Source organism: Camelus ferus, chromosome 7, assembly GCF_009834535.1.
Source record: "Camelus ferus isolate YT-003-E chromosome 7, BCGSAC_Cfer_1.0, whole genome shotgun sequence".
Taxonomy (NCBI): domain Eukaryota; kingdom Metazoa; phylum Chordata; class Mammalia; order Artiodactyla; family Camelidae; genus Camelus; species Camelus ferus.
The window spans coordinates 45,364,897-45,388,122 of record NC_045702.1 but is presented as its reverse complement, the minus strand read 5'-3'; the positions used below and the strand labels follow the sequence as shown (position 1 = coordinate 45,388,122).

General features: G+C 33.4%; 1 protein-coding gene across 4 annotated transcripts in view; it reads left to right on the top strand.

The window, feature by feature from the left end:
* The window catches only part of MPP6 (membrane palmitoylated protein 6), a 103,831-nt gene that overhangs the window by 42,658 nt on the left and 37,947 nt on the right, over positions 1-23,226 (top strand). For 3 of the 4 annotated variants that reach the window (XM_032483845.1, XM_032483843.1, XM_032483844.1), the window contains exons 2-3: positions 7,736-7,854; positions 20,298-20,450. In XM_032483845.1, the coding sequence (XP_032339736.1) occupies positions 7,738-7,854; positions 20,298-20,450 (270 nt within the window). In that variant the 5' untranslated portion in view covers positions 7,736-7,737. Of the gene's footprint in view, positions 1-7,732; positions 7,855-20,297; positions 20,451-23,226 lie in introns of all 4 variants that reach the window. The other variant, XM_032483846.1, reaches the window with a different exon arrangement.

The window sequence follows — 23,226 nt, the reverse complement described above, 5'->3', positions numbered from 1 at the left end:
TATTTATTTTAAATGTCTTCTAGTATATTGTATAGTTTTCCTTGTATCTGTCTGAACGTTTTTATTTTAGCCTTATTCTTTATTTGTAGATTTTGTTGCTGTTATAAATGGGATATCTTTTTCCCCCAATGATGTTTTCTAATTGATTTTTTACTATTATTTAGAAAAACTTTCGACTTTTCTATATTGCTGTAGTGTCTAGTCACTTAGCCAAACTCTTATAACTAACTTTAATAATTTTTCAAATGATTCTTTGAGACTTTCCTAAGTAGATAGTTATCATCTGTGGTTTTTTTTAATGTCACCTCTTACTTCATTGATTAAAATTTTCAATATGGTTTTGAAAAGTAGTATTCTTAGTGGGTAGTCTCAATCTTTTCCTTGGCTTTAAAGGTAAAACTTCTGGCTTTCTTCCATTAAGTATGATGTTCATATAGATTCTGGAATAAAATTATTCTGGTTTCATTCTAGTTTTACTATGGTAACATTTTCCTTTAGGATTGGATTTTGAATTTTATTTGATATATTTGAAGCATTGAGATGATTGTGGAGTTTTTTTTTTCTTATACTATGGTAATATAAATTACACTATGCATGTCTTAATGCTGAACTCTCTTTACTAGGATAAACTGTACTTGGGTATTAATTGCTATTTTTTAAGATATTGTTAGATTCAGTTTGCTAATATGTTTGAGATATTTGCATATATGCGCTTAAGGGGGGTTATAATTTTCTTTTTATTGAGTTTTGAAATCCATGTAGAAGTTGGAAACTTTTTGCTCTTTACTATGTTTTGTTTTAAAAATGTGAATCATCTCTTTCTTGAAGGTTTGTTAGTATTTATTCTTAAGTCTATTCAGGACTAATGTCATTTTAAAAGGGTAGATCTTTGAAAGCCTTTTCAATTTCTTCTATTATGGTCTGTTTCCATTTTTACTTCTTTTTCCTAAGTTTCAGTAATTGACATTTTCCTAGCAAATCTCTACGAGGCTAGATTTTAAAGTAAAGTCATTCATTGTGGTCTCTTTGGAATCTTCTTTATGCCTGCAGTTATTTTCTCATTGCATTTCTAATGTTATTTGTGTCTTCTCTTTTCTTAGTCAGACTAGCCAAATATCAGTCTATTTATATTGGTCTTTTGAAACAGCCAACATATTGATCAAATCTGTGGGGTTTTTTTTCTTGGATTGATTTCTGTTTTCCTTTTTAACTCCTTCTATTTCTGAATTTCCCACTACTTGTAAATTTTGGCCTTTCATGGTCCATAGCGGGTTTCTCCTACTTTTCCTCTCATTGCCCTTTTCTAGTGGGAAAATTCTTCAGGTTGATCTCCCCACTACCCCTGCTGCTGCCCCCACACATTATAATTTAATCTTTTTCTTTCACCAACCCCCTCAAGTAAGTCTGTTTCTTTGGCAGTTAATGTTTCTGTTTATTAAATTTGGTGAGTTGCATTCATGCTTCTAGTTTTTGTCAATGTTTAGTGATTCTTGATTTGTTCATATTTGTAATTGAAGGATCTGAATTAAATATTTTAATTTTTCTCTAATTCAATTAAGAATCCCATTTGTTTGTTACTGAATCTAGCTTCCAATTAAAGAGTCCATTCTCTAGTAATTAAGGAGAAGTATAACTTGTAGGAAACTTAACTTTCTGAATTTTGGGACTTTCCTTTCTTCCTGGAATTTCTGAGTAAATTGGGACACTTCCCTGCCTGTCTGGCTCCCACTCAGCTTTGCAAGATTCCCATTACAGAGAGCTTCCTATTTCATGTATTATGTACACTAGAGTTGCCTTGTGGTTGTCCATGTCTGAATGGTTATTATAGATTTAGTTTGTGTTTGAATATTTTATAAGGTTAATTCTCTCTCATTACTCTTTGTTGTAATTTTCTCATATTTTCTTATTTTTTTCATGTGCTTTTAGGACAATTTAGTTTAAACAAACTTGTATTTTTTTGATCGTTCATGTTATTAGATAACTAATTTATAAGGACAAACCAGTGAATTGGCTTCTTAAGGGCAATTATTTCTTCACATTGTCCTATAACATCCCAATAAATGAAGGCAAATGGGATTATGCCAGGTATCAGAACATTATTTTATTCACAACAGAGTATGGAATGAAAGTGTAGGGCAAATTCTTGCACATCAGGGAAGTTATGCTAAGGTTTGACATTTTGTAACTGGATCACCAGGGTAAGTTCCACATGCCACCACCACCTTATCTAACCTCTCCACCAGTTCCTGTTTGCCTTTCCCACTAGTCAACTCTGAGACGCTATAAATCCAAACAGTTCCCATTCAAAATAGGAAGATATTGAAGACACCAAGTTTCCTTACCCCAGCTCTCACCTTTGGGATTAAATAGCCTGGAACAGGGCAGGTAAACTAAGTGAGAATTTTTCAGCAGGAACATTATAAATAATATCTGAATTCAACTCCAGAAAAAAGTGCTATCACGGGAAAATAAAGTCTAAGCAGATGTTCTGAAACTGCCCATAAGAAAGGACTGGCAAATGATCTTCTAAGTACAAGCTCTAAGAGTTCTGGGTTCAGTGGGGCTTTGGTTGGTCCAGTCTGGGCCTGCAGAGCCAGATTACCTAGGGGCTGCTTGGCAAGCACACTGCAGTCTGTCTGAGTCTTTCATGAGAGTCCTTCAGTTCCATCACAGACTACTCCCCAAAGTGTGATTCAGTTGACCCTTGAACAACAGAGGGGGTTAGAGGCACTGACCCTCTGCATAGTGGAAAATCCACTTAGACGGTCTCTGCAGTTCTGGGTTGTCAGATTCAACCAACTGCAGTACTGTAGTACATATTTGTTGAAAATAATCCACATATAAATGGACCTTAGCAGTTCAAATCCATGTTGTTCAAGGGTCCGCTGTAGTTGTGCTTAAAGCTCTTCCACTTGAGGAAGTATTTGGCATGTTTATTCTTCTGACTGTAGAGGAGGTATGTCACCTGATGGTTGCTGGAAGAGCTCAGGAGACCAGATTAGGTCTTTACTCTGACTGGTGGTGGTGCTGAGAGCTCCTATTCTGTGCTTTGACCACTGCGGCCAGCTGAGTCCAGTCCCCTTGATAGCACAGGTACTTTCTCTGGCCGCAGACCTGTGTCCCATAGCAGGCTGTTTCAGTCACTCAGCAGGGTATCAGTGAGGGCCTTGTGCACACCCTTGAAAGGACTACTACTGTTTTAGAAGGTCTAGCAGGTGGGAGCCGAAAATCTTGCCCATTAAGGAGCAAGGATGCTTCTTCAGCTTGAGATGGATTCTCAGAGGCATAGTGTCCAGAGGTTTCATACTACAGCAGATAGTTGTAGCAATTCTGACTTCCCTGGGTTTCCAGCTGTCGCCGTCTTGCACTGTCACCCGCAAGATGCTGAAGTTTGTACTTGATATTCTTAAGCCTGGATAGTCAGATAATCAGTGTCCTCTTTGAAGTCTTTGGGGGCATATACCCCACAGGGACATGAGGTCCCCCTTCAAGATTTCATGGCGAGGAACATAATTCACTTCCTCACAAAAATGAATAGCAGAACAAATACCAGATTTTCATCAACCTTCACTAGCACAACATTCTCCCAGGACTGGCCTCCCTAACTTGCTCAGCACTGTATCAGTCTACCCCACTGCCCTGCCTCCTCAGCCCAACTTCCCTGGAGCTCCCTGGCCAGGCCCTTTCCTTAGAGGGGGAAGACCAAGCCAGACCTGGCCTGACAACATAGTTATATGAGGGGAGGTGTCTGTTGTATTTTTATTAAAATTCCATCAAATGTACAATTAGTTTGAGAATGTTTGGCAACTTTATAATATAGATTCCCTTTTCAAGATGTAGTATATTGACAGACTTACTAGTTTTTAATTAAATTTCATACACTCAAGAATCAGTAACAACTTATAAAGTTCTTCAGAATATCCAAGGGTGTATTTTACAATTTCTGCCACTTTTCTTCCCACTTAACTAAGCACAAATATAAAAATTTAAACACCTCAAGAACCAATATAGAAGATACACTTAAAAAAAAAAAATCAGCCATTATGGAAAACAGTGTAGGGATTCCTTAAAAAACTAAAAATAGACTTACCATATGATCCAGCAATCCCACTCCTGGGCATATATCCAAAGGAAACTCTAATTCAAAAAGATACATGCACCCCAATGTACATAGCAGCACTATTTACAATAGCCAAGACATGGAAGCAACATAAATGTCCATTAACAGATGATTGGATAAAGAAGATGTGTGTGTGTGTGTGTGTGTGTGTGTGTGTGTGTGTGTGTGTGTGTGTGTGTGTAGAGGGGGGAGGAATGGAATACTACTCAGCCATAAAAAAATAAAATAATGCCATTTGCAGCAACATGGATGGGCTTGGAGATTATGATACTAAGTGAAGTAAGCCAGAAAGAGAAAGAAAAATGCCATATGATATCACTTGTATGTGGAATCTAAAAAAATGACACAAATGGACTTATTTATGAAAGAGAAGCAGGCTCACAGACATAGAAGACAAACTTATGGTTACCAGTGGGGAAAGGGGGTGGGAAGGGATAAATTGGGAGTTTGGGATTTGCAGATATATAAAATAGATAAACAACAAAATTCTACTATATAGCACAGGGAACCATATTCAATATCTTGTAGTAGCCTCTAATGAAAAAGAATATGAAAAGGAATGTATGTGTGTGTGTATATATATGACTAAAACATGCTGTACACCAGAAATTGACACAACATTGTAAGCTGACTATACTTCAATAAAAAAAATAAAATACAGAAGAAACTGCAAAAAAAAACTTCTTCAGTACAACTGGAAATTTGAACACCAGCTAGATGTTTGATGATATTAAGAAATTGCTGTTATTTTGTTGAGTATTTTGGTTACATTGCTTAAAAAGGGCCCTGATCTTTTAGACTTATACTCTGAAATACGATATCTGGTGTTTGCTTCAAAGTTGTGTAGAATAGGAAGTATATAAGGGTATGAAACAAAATTTGCCATGAGTTGCTAATTGTTGGAGTTGATGATTATTGGGTTTGTTATATTGTCTCCTTTTGTATATATTTGGAATTTTCCATAATGAAAATAAAGCAAAGAATGTCAAAGGAAAGAAAAAAGTAATCTTGAAAAGTAGAGCTAACTACATTTATAGGCACAGGGTAAAAGTACTTCTGAAGATTGTTGATTCTAATGTTCTCTGCCCAAATTACACATTGGACCTCAAGCAAAATTATGAAGTAGCCTTTGCTTATATTCTTTATTTCCTAGTGTCTGCTTTCTTCATTTTAGCTCAAATCAGTTTTTCTTCTGCTTGTTGTAAATGCATATTTTTCACCTGTCCACCTCATTACTTCCGAAATTGTCATTCGTTTACACATACTGACTAGGAGACCTAAAGATGAAGCTATCTCAGTTAAAGTGCAAGAGAAGACTACTTGGGAGAGAGTTCAAGGGTGAAAGTCAAGGAATCGTTCTGATAATTAAGCACTTGGAAAAATTATAGAAACGTGAGAAGTTGGTTGGAACATCTGGGAAAAAACCTTGTAGGAGTCCCATATGAAAAGCACTAACTTGATTTTATTGAAAATTGACAGTCCTGGAGCTAGGGAAAGGTAAAGCTTAACCCACCAGTACTATTCTAACAAAAATAATGTCTAAAATGGTAAATCAAAAAGTAGCAATAATAGCATGTTGTCCAGAAATATAGTTGTGATTAAAAAAAATAACAAGTTCAAAGTAATTACTTCTGGAGAGTAGGAAAAGTTGAGAGGGAAGATGACAACATGGAATAGAGAACTGCTATTTTTCATCGTAAGCCACTTAGTAATACAATCTGAGTTTTGACAATGTTCAGGTATTACTCTAATAAATAAAAATATTAAAAACAAATTGCAAGTATTAGTAGACTTAAGCATCAAGGGAAAATAAAACTAATAAAACTAATCTGAATGAAATTAAGATTGGTACTGAATGAAGTAGGGAGTCTAGCTTCACCCTCTTCATGTACACATCCAGTTGTCTCAGTTCCATTTTTTTTGAAGACTATTCCTTCTCCATTGAATTGTCTTGCCACTCTTGTCGAAAATCAGTTGACCATAAATTTATGGATTCATTTATGGACTCTTATTTAGTTATGTGTCTGTCTTTGTGCCAGTACCACACAGTCTTGATTACTGTAGCTTTTTTAGTCAGTTTTGAAATTAAGTGTGAGTCTTCCAGCTTTGTTCTTTTTGAAGATTATTTGGCTATTCTGAGTTCATTGCATTTCCCACGTGAATATTAGGATCAGCTTATCCATATTCAAAATGGTAGGGAGACGGAGGGAAGCTGAGATTTTTATAAGGATTGCATTAAACCTGTGGATCAATTTGGGGAATATTGTTCTCTTAAACAAAATTAAGTCTTCTAATCCATGAGTATGGATATCTTTTTATCTAAGTCTTCTTTAATTCTTTCAATGATATTTTATAGTTTCAGTGCAAAAAGCTTGCAGTTCTTTTGTTACATTTATGTGTAATTATTTTATTGTTTTTGATACTATTGTAAAAGGAATGATTTTCTTAATTTCATTTTCAGATTGTTCATTGCTAGTGTATAGAAATGCAATTATTTTTGTATTTTGATCTTATATCCTGCAAACTTGCTGAACTCATTTATTCTAAGAAAATTTTGTATGTTCCTTAGGATTTTCTATGTATAAGACCCTGTAATCTGCAAAAAGAGATAGTTTTACTTATTCATTTTTCAGCTGGATGCCTTTTTCTTTTTCTTGCCTAACCACCCTGGCTAGATCCTCCAGTACAATGCTGAGTAGAAATGGCAAGAGTAGACATCCTTGCCTTGTTCCTAATCTTACAGGAAAGCATCCAGCGTTTCACCATTAAGTATGATATTAGCTATGAGTTTTTCATAAATGCCCTTGAGGAAATTTCCCTTCTATCATAGCTGAATATTTTTTATCATGAGAGGGTATTGGATTTTGTCAAATGCTTTTTATGTGCCTGTTGAGATACAATGTGGTTTTCTTCTATTAATACAGTGTATTATATTGATTATCATGTTGATGAACCACCCTTGCATTCCTGGGATAAATTGTGCTTGGTCATTGTGTACAATCCTTCTCGTGTGTTGCTGGATTCAGTTTGCTAGTATTTTATTAAAGATTTTTTGCATCTGTATTTATAATGGATATTGGCTATAGTTTTCTTGTGATGTCTTTGTCTGGATTTAGTACCAGAATCTCATAGAATAGTTGAGAAGTGTTCCTTCCTCTTCTACTTTTTTTGGAAGAGTTTGTGAAGTGATAGGTTTTAGTTCTTTAATATTTGATACAATTTACCAGTAAAATCATCTGGTTCTGGGCTTGTTGGAAGGAAATTTCTTGATTACCTAATCCAATCTTTTTACTTTTTGTTGATCTATTCCAATTTTATATTTCTTCTGTAGTAATGTTTTTAAATTTGAAAAATAGAAAGCAAGTATAAAGTTGTAAGTATGTATAAGGTAGTCTGATTAAGCCCAAATTGCCTGTAAAAACCTGTCCTGCTGCTAATTCATGGGAAGTAAATTTGAAATTTATTCTATTTAACAATTCAGTTTTTTAAAATGTGATTTTTCAGGAGTGTTAACTGTTAATGTCTTTTTATTTTAATTAATTTCAATCATATTTCATAATAGCTTGGAATTTAAGATTTTTTTTCTTGTTTTTAATATTGCTTTTATTTCAGCAGCAATGCAGCAAGTGTTGGATAACCTTACGGAGCTGCCCTCATCTACAGGAGCAGAAGAAATAGACCTAATTTTCCTCAAAGGGATTATGGAGAATCCTATTGTAAAATCACTTGCTAAGGTATATTGGTTTATTCATAAGATAACTAAATTATTTTTCAATTGTTTTTTCAGAGGTCTTTTTAGGTTACTGTTTTAGAACCTGGTTGATATGCCTTAGGCTTAGTTAGCAAATAATAACAGTTACCAACTAATGAAATCTTACTGTACACAAAAATTAGATCACTTTTACCTTTTCTGTGCTAACTTTAAAGTTTTAGGGAAATAATAAGTGAATAGTCATGTTATAATGAAAGTATGTAAAAAAGGATTCCAGACCTGTCTTCATTTTCAACAACAAGGTACTGAGTTTCTTCTTTTACACTGAACATGTACCTATTTTTCATTTCAATTCTTTCTTTACTTCCTAATATCTAGTACTTTTTGAAATCTTGTTTTTTCTTGATAGCCCCAATATTTTGGATGTGTTTGCATAATCAACTCTGTAGTAATCTTTTAAACTCATCCATATATATTTTATATTTTTACAACCATTTTTGGCCCAGTTATATTTAACTTCTAGTATTTCCCTATTATAATTTTTATAAAGTCTCTAAAGCTTAGTGTATTAACTATTTCACAACCCTGCTCTCCCATTCCTCAGATGAGTCTTGCTTTTAAGAACCTATGCCATACACCCTCTTTGTCCATTTCTTCATGTAGCCATCTTGTCATTCCTAGAATGTTGATTTCACCCTCTCCTATGATCGTTTCTTAGCCACAGTCTATTACTTATTTTCTTCTCAGACTTCTGAAAAACCATAGCTTTTACAGAGTTTTCCATTAGCAGTTTTCCATTAATGGTACAGACTCTTCATTTTATTCATAAACTTAATCATTCTAAGATCACATGATATAAAAGCTTTGGTTCCTACGTAGAAACTAATCCACTTAGAGATCACTCAACTGGGATTTTTATTTTAGTCATTTTTTTATTGCAGTCTTTCCAAAATTTATTAGATATTCCTTTACTTTAATAATAGTATATAGGAAATGATTTACCTTCAGATTTAACATGTCACAAATATTGATCACTATACTGTGTTGAGATAAAGTAATAGCTTCAGGGTCTGCTGAAATAAGTAAGAGCTGTTTTAAGTGTGTTTAAGCCTGTTAATTAAATGGCTCACCCTGAGCTCTTATTGCTACTTTAAAAGTAGTTTTTGACTCCTCCCTTGATGTCATACTTACTGTTGGTTGTCAGCTTTAATTGTCAATATATCTATTATAACCCATTCCCATGTTTGTTTAATGTATAGCTTTTGATCTGTAGATTTAAAAACTAGATAATTTTTTGTAATTTATTTTTATTAATTTTTAAAATTTTATTTACAAACTAGCTGATAATATTATGGAAAGCATCCTATAACATTCTTATAGTTAATAAAGGTCTTTAAAATATAGTATTTCATCTTTGCAACAACTTTATAAATTGAAAAGTTATATTTTAAAATAGAAAAATTATTTGCCTAAAGTCACTCTGCTAGTAAATGACAAAAATGAGATTTAGGCCAGGTCTTCTTTCTTCAAATTTTGTGTTCTTTCTACTACAGTATAGGCTGTGTGTGTGCGCCTGTGAATGTGTGTATTCTTAAGAATTTCTGTGGGTAAAAAATTGCATTTGTGTCATTGATATTGGCCATTCAGAGGATCACCTTGTACACTGTTCCTTGTACACAGGTGAAGTGGCTGGATGGCTTTTGAGCAGCTGAAGTGCTACTGTAATCTTTTGATGTTAAAAGTGAAATTAGGAACAGAATCACCCAATAGTATCCAACATTCAAGCAGTTTCTCAAGAAGTAGAAGCAATGGTAATTGAGTATTCCTACATTGAAGGTGAAGAAATCCCAGGAGGAACGGAGGACTTCTACTTCCAAAAAAGAAATATTAAGTCACAGTAGGCCAACACTCCCAGTATAAGTAGAGGAAAAAATGGTTAAATTGCTGAGGAAACAGCAAAGCATACATTGCTAGACCTGTGGAGAGGCAGGAACATGTGACTAGTAATCAGGAGAAAAACAACAGAAGCAGTCCCATAGATGACCCTTTATTAAAGTTACAAATAAATGTTTTAAAATAATTTAATATTATTTTAATAGATGGAAAGAGGGGAAAATGAAGACATTAGAAATATTACTAGAAAATAAGAATCAAAAACAATCATGATTATTCAGGAACTCAAAAATATGATAGCTGATGAAGAGTTCATTTGATGAGTTTAATAGAAGACTAAACACAGCAGAAAATATTAGTGAATTTGAAGACAGGTCAGTAGAAAATAATGTAAACTGAAATTCATGGAAAAGTATGTATGGAAAAGACAGTATGTGAGGCATACTCAAAAGATCAAATACACATGTACTTAATATCCCAGAAAGAGAGGAGGGAGGAATGGGACAGAAGAAATAGTTGAAGACACAATGGCTGAGAATTTTCAAAACTAATGAACAACATCAGCTGATGAATTCAAGAAGCCATGTGAACCCCCACCAGAGAAAATACCAAAACAAACAAACAAAAAACAACCTCAGAATATCATAGTCAAACTCCTGAAAAGTCGAAGATAAAGTGAAACTTCATAAAGCAACTGGAGAAGAAAGACACATTACCTTTTAGGAGAAACAGTAAGACTAATGGTTAGCAATAAAACAGGAACTATGAAAGTCATAACAGAGTGGATTGAGATCATTAAAGTGCCCAAAGAAAAACACTACCAACCTCAAATTCCCTTTTCAGCAAAAGCAACCTTCAGAAATGAAAGCAAAATGAAGGTTTTATTTTTAGACAAACAAAATCTGAGAAAAATTATCTACATTTACTCAATAAGAAATGCAAAAGGAAGTTCTTCTTGCAGAAAGAATGACAAAGGAAAGGGAATATTAATGAATAAATAGAAAATAATACTGAGTTTTAAGATGAAATAATAATGTCTTGTGGCATTTATGGCATGTACATAAATGAAATATGTGAAGATGATAACCCAAAAGGAAGGAGAGACTTAGTGAGTCAAACAATTGTAAGATGTTTTCATTATTCAAAAAGTGGTAAAAGTAATATCTTAAGATAATATTAAAAAGTCAGGGATGCATATTGAAATCTCTAAGGTAGCCACCAAAAATAATTTAAGAGTGAGTAAATTCCACCCAAGCCATAAGGGAGTGAAAACAGTCTTGAGTTACTTTGACTCCAGAAACAACTAGAAAAGTTGATAAAAACAGGGGAGAGGGGATGGCTATCTTCAGAAATGGGACAAGAGGCTGCACAGGACCATGATTCCTAAGAGGAAGGAAACACATGAGGTGAGCATTATGGAACTACCTGAGAGTAGTTTCCATGCTGCAGTGCAGAAAGAGGAAACACAAACAGCCCAGCAGTCTTAACAGAGCATGGGATTTGGGGGGATGTAGGTGATTGGGATTTGTGTGGCAGAGTGTCAGGGAGGAGAAAGCTAACACAGAACGAGCTCTGGAGATGTGCTTGGAGATGCCCTCAGATCCCTGGCCAAGTGCTGACCTTTGCATCGTGAGGCATGCCTCTAGAGTCCAAGGAAAGATCCACTGAAAAGCACAGGAGGCCAGACAGTTTCCAGGGCTCACAAAGGGTACGGAATAGTTTAGTTTGCATTCCCACTCGCCTGAGTTAGAGAGTCCTCATAACATGCATGGCACTGGGCAGAATTCACTCAGTTTGTCTTAATAGACCAAGGAAACTAGTACAGACTACAGCAGAATCAAACTGAAAATTAATAACAAAGTTATTCTAAAAATCCCCACATATGTAGAAATTGAATAGCATACTTCTAAATAACCATGGGTCAAAGAAGAAATAATGAACATAAAAAACACTTGAATAAAAATGAGAATATGTCAAAATTTGTAGGGTGCAGCAGAGCAGCACTTAGAGGGAAACGCCTATATTAGGAACAATATATAAATGATATGTATCCACCTTGAGAAAATACAAGAAAAATTAAACTCAAAATAAGCAGAAAGTAGTAAATAATGATAAGTGTGAATATAAAAAAGGCAAAAATAGAAAAATCAGTATAACTTTGAATGTATTAAAAAAATTCGTAAACCTCTAGCTAGACACAAATTATCAGTAGGAGAAATGAAAGAGGACATTGCTACAAATCTAACAGACATTACAAGAATTATCAAAAAATATTATGAACAACTTTATGGCAATAAATGACAACTAGATGAAACTACTTTCTTGAAAGATACAAAAGACTGAAACTACATGAGTAGATAACCTGAATAGCCCTATATCTATTTTCTGTAATTGGATATTTCCTGCAAAAGAAGTTCCAGCCTTGATAGCTTCAAAAGAAAATTCTATCAAACATTTAAGGAAGAAATAATACCAATTTTACATGAATTCTTCCAGAAAAAAGAAAGAGTAGATGACATTTCCAATCTTGTTTTACTAGTCTTAGTGATAATAAAATTACCTTAAAAATATTCTAATTAAAGAATAGTATCCCTCACAAACTAGACTTCTAAAGAAAATGTTAGCACATCAAATCTATCAACATACAAAAAGTCTAATTCTGCACTACCAAGTGAGTTTTGTCTTAAAAACACAAGGCTGCCTTAATATTTAGAAATCAGTAAATGTTTGTCACCATTTTAATGACATAAGAAAAATCATATAATTATGTTCATAGTTGGAGGAAAAGCATTTTACAAAGTTGAACTTCTATTCCTGATAAAAATTCAGCAAACTAAGAATAGAAGGAAGTTGCCTCAACCTGATGGAGGGTATCTATGTAAACCCCACAGTTAACATCATAATTCATGGTGAAAGATAGAATGCTTTCTTTCTAAGATCACTTCCGTTCAGCTTTGTACTGGGAGTGTCCGCGTGCACAATGACAAGAAAAAAATAAATAAAATCATACAAATTGAAGAGGGAAAAATTAACTGTCTTTATTCAAGCATGACATTGCCATCTATGTCAAAAATCCTAAGAATTTACCAGGAGGGGGAAAAAAAGCCCTCTATAAGAACTTAAGTGAGTTTAACAAGGTCATAGGATAAAAGATTAATCTGTGTAAATCAATTGTATTTGTATATACCATCAATGAACAACTAGAAATTGAAATTTAGTGAAATAGGGATAAGTTTAACAAGATATGTTCAGGGCCTCTACACTGAAAACTAAAAATCATTGCTGAAATTAAAGGCATTCATACATATATACTTAAATAAATGAAAGAATTGGAAGGCTCAGTATTCTTAAGATGTTAATTCTCCACAGACTAAACTATAGATACAGTATAAGCCCAGTCAGAATTTTAGACTGACAAAATATTAAAATGTGTAAAGAACCTAGACCAAACAATTTTGAAAAAGAACAAAATTTGATGTCATCCACAACTTGATTTCAAGGATTGCCCCTACAGTAATGAAGACAGTGTAGTATTGGCATATAGATCAATGGCATAGAACAGATCCCAGAAAGAGACCCCCACATATATGGTAAACTGATTTTTGTTAATAGTACCATGATGATTCAGTGAAGAAATACAGTCTTTTCAATAAATGTTGCTGAAACTATCGAATATATGCAAAAAAATCTTTTTCCCCACCCTCTATGCAAAAATTAGATGAAAATAAAGCATAGATCTAAGAGCTAAGACTATAAAGATTCTGCAGGAACACATATGGAGAAACTCTTTGTGACTTTGGATTAGAGAGAGACTTCTTAGATAAGACACTAACTAGTTAATCTAAGTGGATTAGAGACACTACTTAAAAAGATTGAGGCTTAATGAAAATTTTGATTAATTAGATTTCCTTTTCAAAAGACACCATTAAAAAAATGAAAAGGTGAGCTACAGATGGAAGAAAATATTTGCAAAACATATATCCCAAAAAAGGAAGCTGCTAATTTAATCCTTGTAGCAATACAAAATGGTACAATTTACTTTGGAAGACAGTCTGGGAATTTCTTACAAAGCTAAAACATACTGTTACTATACAATCCAATGATTGTACTCCTTGATATTTACCCAAGTGAATCGATAATTTATGTCCACACAGAAACCTGCACATGAATGTTTATAGCAGCTTTATTCATAATTGCCAAAAGTTGGAAGCAATGAAGATGTCCTTCAGTAGGTACATAGATAAGCAAAATGTGGTACATCCATACAATGGAGTATTATTCAGCAATAAAAAGAAATGAACTATAAAGTCATGAAGAGACATGGAGAAACCTTAAATGTTTATTGCCAAGTGAAAGAAGCCAGTCTGAAAAGGCTCTACACTGTATGATTCTAACTATATGACATTCTGGAAAAAGCAAAAACTATAGAGACAGTATCAAAAGAAAATTAGTGTTCCCAGGGTTTGGGGGAGTACAAAGGAAGGATGAACAGCTGGAGCACAGGACATTTTTAGAGCAGTGGAACTATTCTGTATGGTACTGTAAAGATGTATCAGTGACATTATGCATTTGTCAAAACCATTGGAACTGAACAACACAAGAGTCAAAATCCATGGAAATGTAAACCATAGACATCAGTCAATTATGGTATATCAATATTGGCTCATTAATGATAAAAAACTTACCACGTTACTACAAGATGTGAATAAGGGAAACTAGGGATGAGGGAGCAAATATATGGGAATTTGCTGTACTTTATGCTCAGTTTTTTTTTTTTTTAATAAATCTAAAGCTTTATTAGCTAAAGTCCATTGTTTACATTAGTGTTCACTCTTCGTGTTGTATATTCTATGGGTTTTGATAAATGTATAATAACATGTAATGTCCTTGTCTGGTTTTGGTATTAGAGTAATGCTGGCCTTATAGATTGAGTTAGGAAGTGTTTCTTTTGCCTTCTGGAAGAGATTGTTAAAGAATTGGTATAATTTCTTCTTTAAGTGTTTGGTAGAATTTACCAGTGAACCTATCTGGACATGGTGCTTTCTGTTTGGGAAGGTTATTAATTATTGATTTGATTTCTTTAACAGATATAGGGCCACTCAAATTATCTGTATCTCCTTTTATGAGTTTTGGTGGACTGTCTTTCTAGGAATTGGTCCATTTCATCTAGGTTATCAAATTTGTGTGTAGAATTACTCATACCATTTTATTTTTCATGACATCAGTAGTGATGGCATCTTTTCCATTTCTGATATTAGTAAATTCACACCATCTCTCTTTTTTCTTAGCTAAACTAGCAAGAAGTTTACCAATTTTATTGATCTTTTCAAAGAACCTGCTTTTGGTTGGATTTCATGTTTTTGGTTTTATTGATTACTGCTCTAAATTTTATTATTTTTGTGTGTGTTTTGAATGTTAGGAGTTCTCTGTATATTCTGACTGTTTATCCCTTATCAGATACATGATTTTCAAATATTTTTCCTATTCTTTTGATTGCCTTTTTACTCTTGATATATCTTTTGGTGCATAGATTTTTTTAATTTTTAGGAAATCCATTTTACTTATTTTTGTTATGTTGTTGCCTCTGCTCTGCCTTTGGTGTCATACCCAAGAAATCTGCCAAATCCAATGTCATGAAGGTTTTGCTCTGTTTTATTTTAATAGTTTTATAGTTTTAGGTCTTTGATCCATTGTGAGTTAATTTTTTTAAATAGTGTTGGGCAAGGGTCCAGTTTCATTCTTTTGTATATGGATATCTGGTTTTCCCAGCCTCATTTGGCACCCTTGTCAAAGATTTTTAGACTGTATGTGGAAGGATTTATTTCTGGGCTCTCTATTCTATACCATTGGTCAGGTGTATCTATCTTTATGCCAGTACCACAGTGTTTTGATTACTGTAGCTTTGTAGTAAGTTTTGAAATCAGAAAGTTTGAGTCCTCCTACTTTGTTCTTTTTCAGGATTGTTTTGGCTGTTCTGGGTCCCTTGCAGTTCCATACGAATTTTAGAATCAGGTTGTCAATTTCTACAAAGAACTCTGCTGGAATTCCAAAAGGCATTGTGTAAATCTGTTGATCATTCTAGGGAATACTGCCATCTTAACAATGTTAAGTGTTCAGATCCATGGGCATGAAATGATTTTCTATTTATTTAAATCTTTAATTTCTTTCAACAATGCTCTATAGTTTTCAGAGTATGAGTTTTGCACTTTTGTTAAATTTACTCTTAAGTATTTTATCCTTTTCAGTGCTATTGTGAATGGAATTATTTTCTTGATTTCATTTTCAGATTGTTCATTGCTAGTGTATAGAAGTATGATTGATTATTGTACATTAATCTTCTATCCTGCAATCTTGCTGAACTTGTTTATTGGTTCAGTTTTTTAGTGGAGTCCTCAGGATTTTCTAAGTACAAATGTATGAATAAAGACAAGTCTACTTCTTTCCTTCCAATCTGAATGCCTTTTTTTTTCTTGACTTATTGTCCCAGCTAGACCCTCTAGTAGAAATGTTGAATAAAATGGTGAGAGCAGACATCTTTATCTTGTTCCCAATCTTAGGGGAAAATTATGTGCTAGATGTAGTAATACTCACCAGTAAGTATAATAGTAGCTGTGGGTTTATACTCTCTGCTCTAAATCTTGATCTTTTTGCATATGATTCCATATTAGTACCTATTGAGAACTTTTACTTTCTGTAAAAGTGGCATAATATTCCATTGTATGAATATACCAAAAAAATTTTAGTCAGACTTTTGATAGATATTTCGATGGCTTTTTTGCTTACAAACCATGCTGTAATATGCAGTCTTGCTACATGTTATTTTACACATGTATATATATCTTTAGGATAAATCTTAAAAGAATCATTGTAATTTTGGTAGAGATAGTCAAATTGCTCCTTAGTGTGTTCCTACAGAAAAAATTATGCAAAAGTGCATGTCTTCTGCCATATTCTCACCAACATGGTATGTTATTGGAATTGTTATCCTTGTCAATCTCATAAAGAAAAAAAATGAGTATTTCATTATAGTTTTAGTTTGTACTCTCTTATCATAAAGGAGGTTGTGTATCTTTTCATATATTTAAGAGTATTTGAATTTCTTTTTCTGTGAATTTTTTTGTTCATATTCTTTGCCTATTTCTCTTAATGTGTTGTTGATTTTTTTTTCATTATCGGTTTGTAGAAGTCTTTGGTATATAAGGAAATCAGCCTTTTGTGTGTAATGTGATTTGTAAATATTTTGACCCTAGTTTGTCATCTCTATTCTGACTTTGCTGATTTTTGATGAGAAGAAATTTTAAATGTTCGATGTAGTTTATTGGGCCTTTTTGTTTATTTGTTTAATTTATAGCTTCCAGATTTGACATCATAGTTAGATCTTTTTCCATTCAAAGATTATAAAAAGATTCTTTTATGTTTTCTCTGAGTACTATTAAAAAGCCAAGCTTTAAAATTTTTTTTTCCTTTTAAAAAGTATAAGATTCCCATTTTTAGTTTTTTTAACATCTGTGTGGTTCTCCTAATTCTGTAGTTGTCTCTAAGAGTCTCTCAGCTCCCTGAGTACCTTGAGATATAGTTTCTCTAATCTAAGAATTTGACCTTTTTTGATTAACTAGATGACAATTCAATTAGAGAATTCAATTCTATTTAGTTACTTTTTTTATCAGAACAAATCTCATCCTTTTTAATGTCATGTATGCAAAAGCAAAATAAAAACTGAGTTCTCCATTCTCTCTAGTCAGTTTTCAGTATTTCCTTTGTCTTTTTTATTTTGGTTTGATTAGTTAAATTCAAGTTGGTACTTGCCTCTTGAAAGCTACTAAATAAATTCTGACTTTAATGTGAATAGAGGTCCCTACTTCTTTCACATAATCCTGGAGCTTAAAAAGTTACATATTAACAAATAAGGACCTGCATTTACTTCCTTGGAAAAACTAAAACTGATCTTGATTGAACCCAACTGATTTCAGAAATTGATTTTCTGTAATATAATTACAGCTGCCATTTCACTAAAAAAAAAAAAAAAAAAAAAAACACCTTTTTTTCCCTCAGAGAATTTCTCTATTGTGTGGTGAGAATTTTTCCTACCATAGAACCAATCTGTAGAGTTAATGTCCAAAAACCTTTAGGTATGTTTGTGTTTTATAGCATAATGCTGCCCTCCACTTGACTGCTTCTTTCTCTCTTGGCATTATTCTTTTAGTCTTTCCAACATTCCCTCCTGTCCTCACCCAGTTTGGGAGCACTAAAACAGATGAACATAGAAAGGAGGGAAACTGTATTAGAGTTTTCATGTCAGTGACCATTTCTCTTCCTTTACTTGTCCCAAAGACATGAATTGAATCAACGTCTATCAGTATCTAAAGTATTGTTACCATATATCATGTAACATAGGATGTTGTAGAAGATATATTGGCCTAGTACCTGGAACTTATAAGCCAGTCATCATCTGTTTTCCTGGAGAAACAGGTGATCTTTATAGCTCATACTTTGAGCAGATGGTTAAAGGCTGGAAGGGTGGGTGGTATTATGAGCCATAGGAGTATAACAACACATCTAGACTGGAAGAGCCGTGCTGAGAAGCAACAACTCAGCTAGCAGTGAATGAGAGTTTATCTTACACATTGAAATGAGTGAGAACAATGCATAATATTTTAGATAAAATAACTAACTGCAAGATGATGTTAGAGTACCTGTTGTATAGTGATAAAGCTGAATACAAGCTTTAGTAGGTCAGAGCTCAAGCCTTGATGTTGGACTACCTGGCTTTGCCACTTACCAGTAGTATGAACTCAAATAAATCACTTTATCTCATTTTGCATCATCAGTGTCTATGTCTGTAAGGTGAGGATAATAATAACATACCTACTACCTTTGTTCAATACATACACCGCAGACTCTCTCTCATACTGCACTGAGAGTATAGTTCCTGGCATAAAACAAAAGCCCCCAATGAATGTTAAAAGATCTTTTCTTCCTTTTTTTTAAGCTTTATAATACTACCGTAAGAGTATTAAGAGTTTTGCAAGGTTAATGATGCTAAATTAGATATTTGTTAACAACAGATATTTGTATGAAAACAATTAGCAATTCTAGCTTGTTTTGTAAGAGTTAAGTAATTGTGTACATATTTTCGTATTTTTTTCCCAATAGTGATAATCATTCCATGATATCATGTTGAGTGTCTTCATCATGCTATATTTGTCAGGCTTGTGTGATACTTTAAGAAAATTAACAAATTTACCTATTCTCATTCTTTGTGGCGTTCTCTAGTCTTCCTAATTTTTTTCTTGTCTAAATCTAATAGAAACTTGTTCCTCTGTTTAAATTACATTTGGTCTTTTAACATTTTTGTTTCATAACAATTATAATTTCTTCTTTATCAGTTTATTTCATGACTTAAAACTTCTTCCGAAGTGTTTCTTTAAAATGTTGCTAATATATAGCCCCCCTCTTCCAATGAAAAACTTACTTCATTCTTTTGAATTACCTGGAAAATATACTTAATTGAAAAAAATGCATTTTTAAAATTAGAAGGTGTATTTGAATTCTGAAGGATCCATTCTATGTGGTAGAAATAACATTTAAAATATTACAGGTATCAGATAAAGTTTAATTGATACTGTTGCCACTTGAGATTTGGATTTTTCTTCACTTACAGAACTGAATCTTAAAATACTAAATGTGTTATTTGTCATCTTACATGGTTTCATATATAAATTAAATCTTTATAATTATGCTTTGCCTATCTTCAAAATCAGACAGCAAGCGTTTAAAAGAAAAACAACACTTAAAAGATGGAGACTGCTTAGTGTTCATTCTAAGTTTGGATTTAAACTCTGCTTTACTCCCACTATTAAAGGATAATTAGGACTACTTATTTCCTGTGACAGTGTGATTCATGGTTCATTTTCTGTGGAAAAGATTGCCAGATTATGTTTTAAGTTTTTTGTTTTTTGTTTTTTGTTTTTTTTTTTTTGAGACAGGAGTGGATCATTCCCCTAGTGAAATCTTATGGTCCAAGATTCAGTTCAAGAGCTGCCTTTCCTGAATTGACCTTTTTTGCTGATTTTCAAAATTGGGAAATGGTAGTTTTAGGATTATGGGGTTCTCAAAATGATTTTCATTATTTTTTAATGGTAATCCATATAATGATTATGTTCCTATTTTTATTTTTATTGTGCTTCATCATTTATTTTAATAAAGCATTAACAGTATCATTGAGAGTTTGAGCCTGGATTAGAAAGTCATTAGGAAAGTCTATTAGGTTAGAAACATGATACATTTTTTAAAGTGTCATTGGCCTATTCAGTTTTTTCATGGCTTAGTCATAAACATGAGTTTTCCATTACTTTTAGGGTAGGAGTAGAGGCCAAGATTTATTCTATTTTATGATAACATTTACTGTGAAATCTGTTACCTCTGATTGAAATACTAGATTTGGTTTCACTGAATCAAACCTTCAAGTAGTATCTTTTAAAACTTTATAAAAAGGAAACAAATCAAGAAGAAAACCACAGTCAGGAGCAAAATAATGTGTGTTATTACTTTTATATATTGTTACCTTTTCAGGCTCATGAGAGACTAGAAGATTCAAAACTAGAAGCTGTCAGTGACAATAACTTGGAATTAGTCAATGAAATTCTTGAAGATATCACTCCTCTAATAAATGTGGATGAAAATGTGGCAGAACTGGTTGCTATACTCAAAGAGCCTCACTTCCAGGTAAACTTTTCCTATCATTCTTCTTTCAAGTCCCCTTTATATTCCCAAAATATTCTCCCTTAGTAGTTAAGTTCCAGTTTAAGGTGATATTTTTTAAAGATTATTTAGGGCCATACTTTATAAATTCCAGCTTAGATATTTTAATATCTTAATATGGTAGGACTGCATAAACAGACACACATGCTACACAGATGTAGTGTCTGCCATAGGAATATATCAGAACGGATTTTTCTTTGTGTAATTTAAAAAAAACAAACCAAACAAACCCTACTTCACCATCAGACCACATACTAGAGATATTTTTCTCCCTGTGAATTTTTCTTCCTCACTACCACTGTTTCCCAGCACTCCTTCTGACCAATTGTATACATTTTCAGTATTGCTTCTAAGACTGGGGTGCAGTTGGTGACCTTGGAACAAAAGAGAGCTATATGAGGATAGGAACTATGACAAAACATACTTCCCATAGGTACAAAAAATAAGTGCAATTTAAGCATTTGTCTATATAGGTGAAAAGTTAATCATTTTATTGAAAAATAATTAGTTTCACAAGAGAAAGAGAGGTGGTGGAGATTTCTTCTAAACCTATAACTAAGTGTGGTATTGGGGCAGTATGAGAAAAATAGATTACTTAAAGAGAATAGAAACCCCAGAAATACATCCATACACAAATGGCAACATGATTTATGACCGAAATATTTTAGCGGAGAGAGAATGGACTGTTCAATAAATGGTCCTGGGATAGAAGAATAAAGCGTCACCAGCTTGCAACTGCAAATCTTAGCATTAAAAATCAAAAAGACTTTCTGTGACTCTCTAGCAGTGTTAACCTGCAGAATATGTAGATTTATAGTAAGATGGTTCCTACATAAACATGAATCTTAGGTACAAAAATATGGACACGTGTCAGAGACACCTTTGTGCAGAGGCCAGTTAACTGAACCCTCATAAGGCATACTAAGATAATTTGGACTTTATCCCAAGGACATTGGGAAAACCTTGGGTAGGGTATGGGGGCAGGTTATTAAACAGGGAGAGGTCAGAGTTGTGGAGCTAGATGATTGAGTACCAAGGCAAGAGATTGTGATGGCAGTGTCTACAAAGTGGGAAATGTGAGGATTTTCAAGTTTTAAGCAGTAAAATCAACAGGACTTGGTGGTTACATGTGACAGCTGCAGAAGAGAAATGTGGAAAGTTGATAAGGTCAGGATTTCTGACAAACAATTGATGACACCTACTGAGATAAGGAACACTCTAGGAGAACTGTTTTGGACATGTTAATGTTAAGATAACTGGCCATATTAAGTTTGTGCATCGGATAGAGCTTTTGTAGCATGCTATATTTTTTTCTATAAGTATATAACATTTAATGCATTAATTTATATAAAGGTTAATATATATAATTAGAAAATAGCAAGTAAAAATAAGATATTAAGACATTGCATTTTTACTACCTAAATCACTACTGTACTAGCATAGCATGTATTCTTCCATATTTTTCCTAGGCATAAATATACAAATTTTTTTCTTTGCTGATTGAGATCATTTTGCATGAGCTATTTTGTAATTTGCTTTTTTTTTTTCAGTCGTTGATTTCCACTTTTCCATTTCAGTGGACCTCTGTCTCATATAGTACACATTCTATATTCATATATCTTCATTTGACACCAAAATATTCTTTACAGCTGGTTTGTGCATGAGTTTTCAACCTAGGTCCATGTGGCATCTGATTGGACCATCCCTTTCTCCCTTGATGATGATGTTGGCCTGTTGAAGAGACCAGGCCATTGTCCTACAGAATCCATTCCCTGTATTTATTTGGTTGCTTCCCTGCTGTGTTGTTTTGTTATCGCTTCTATTTCTTATAAACAAGTTTTACCTAAAAGGTTGATGATTCAAGTTAATTATTTGGAACTAGAATGTGATACAACATGAACTAATCTACATCAGAAGATGTATAATACCTGGTTGGCTGACAACTATTGATGCTGAGATTGGTCCCTTAATTAAGGAAGGACAATGACAGCCTAATCCTACCTTTGAAAACCTTTCCTCTAGGAAATAATCTAGTTTGTTGTTATTCTGGCATTATACAAATGCTGTTTCCTTTCAACCATTTACTGGCTGATCAACACAAATTAATAATCCTTGCCTGAATCAGTATTTTCATTAGAGGTTACAAGATGACATTTTTCAAATTCTCTCATTCTGTATTTATTACCTGGTGTTCTTATTTAAAGTAGAGCTTTTCCTCATTGGGTGGGCTGTTTAGTTAACCTATATTGCTTTCCTACTAGAAAAGTCAGGGAAATGCTGGATCCTTCCTTTTACCAATTTTCAAAGTAAAGAATTGTTTAAAATAGCAGTCTCAATGGTAACAAATGAGTTTTTCCAGTCCAATTTTTTAAATAGCATTGTGGACTTAGAGATTTTTCATTAACTCAGTGTGCTTAGTCCGCTACAATCCTTAGCTTTTTTCAGTTTTTCAGATTATCATGACTTTGGCCACTGTTGTAGATTTTTAGTATATGAAGCTGAAGTTCTTGAGAGTTCTGGACCAAAGATATAAAACTGGAGCTCTCAATGTGTAAGTAGTGGTTCAAGTCGCAGGGGTGGATAATATTGCCTAAAGAAGAGCGTATAGGGTAAAAACTAAGCAGCCCAGGTTAGTGATTTGAGTAACTTCCAGCATTTATAGGAATAATCATTATATATGGATTTGTGAATTTTTTTCTTTTTGAAACTTGTCTCTCATATTATTTTTATGAAATGACCA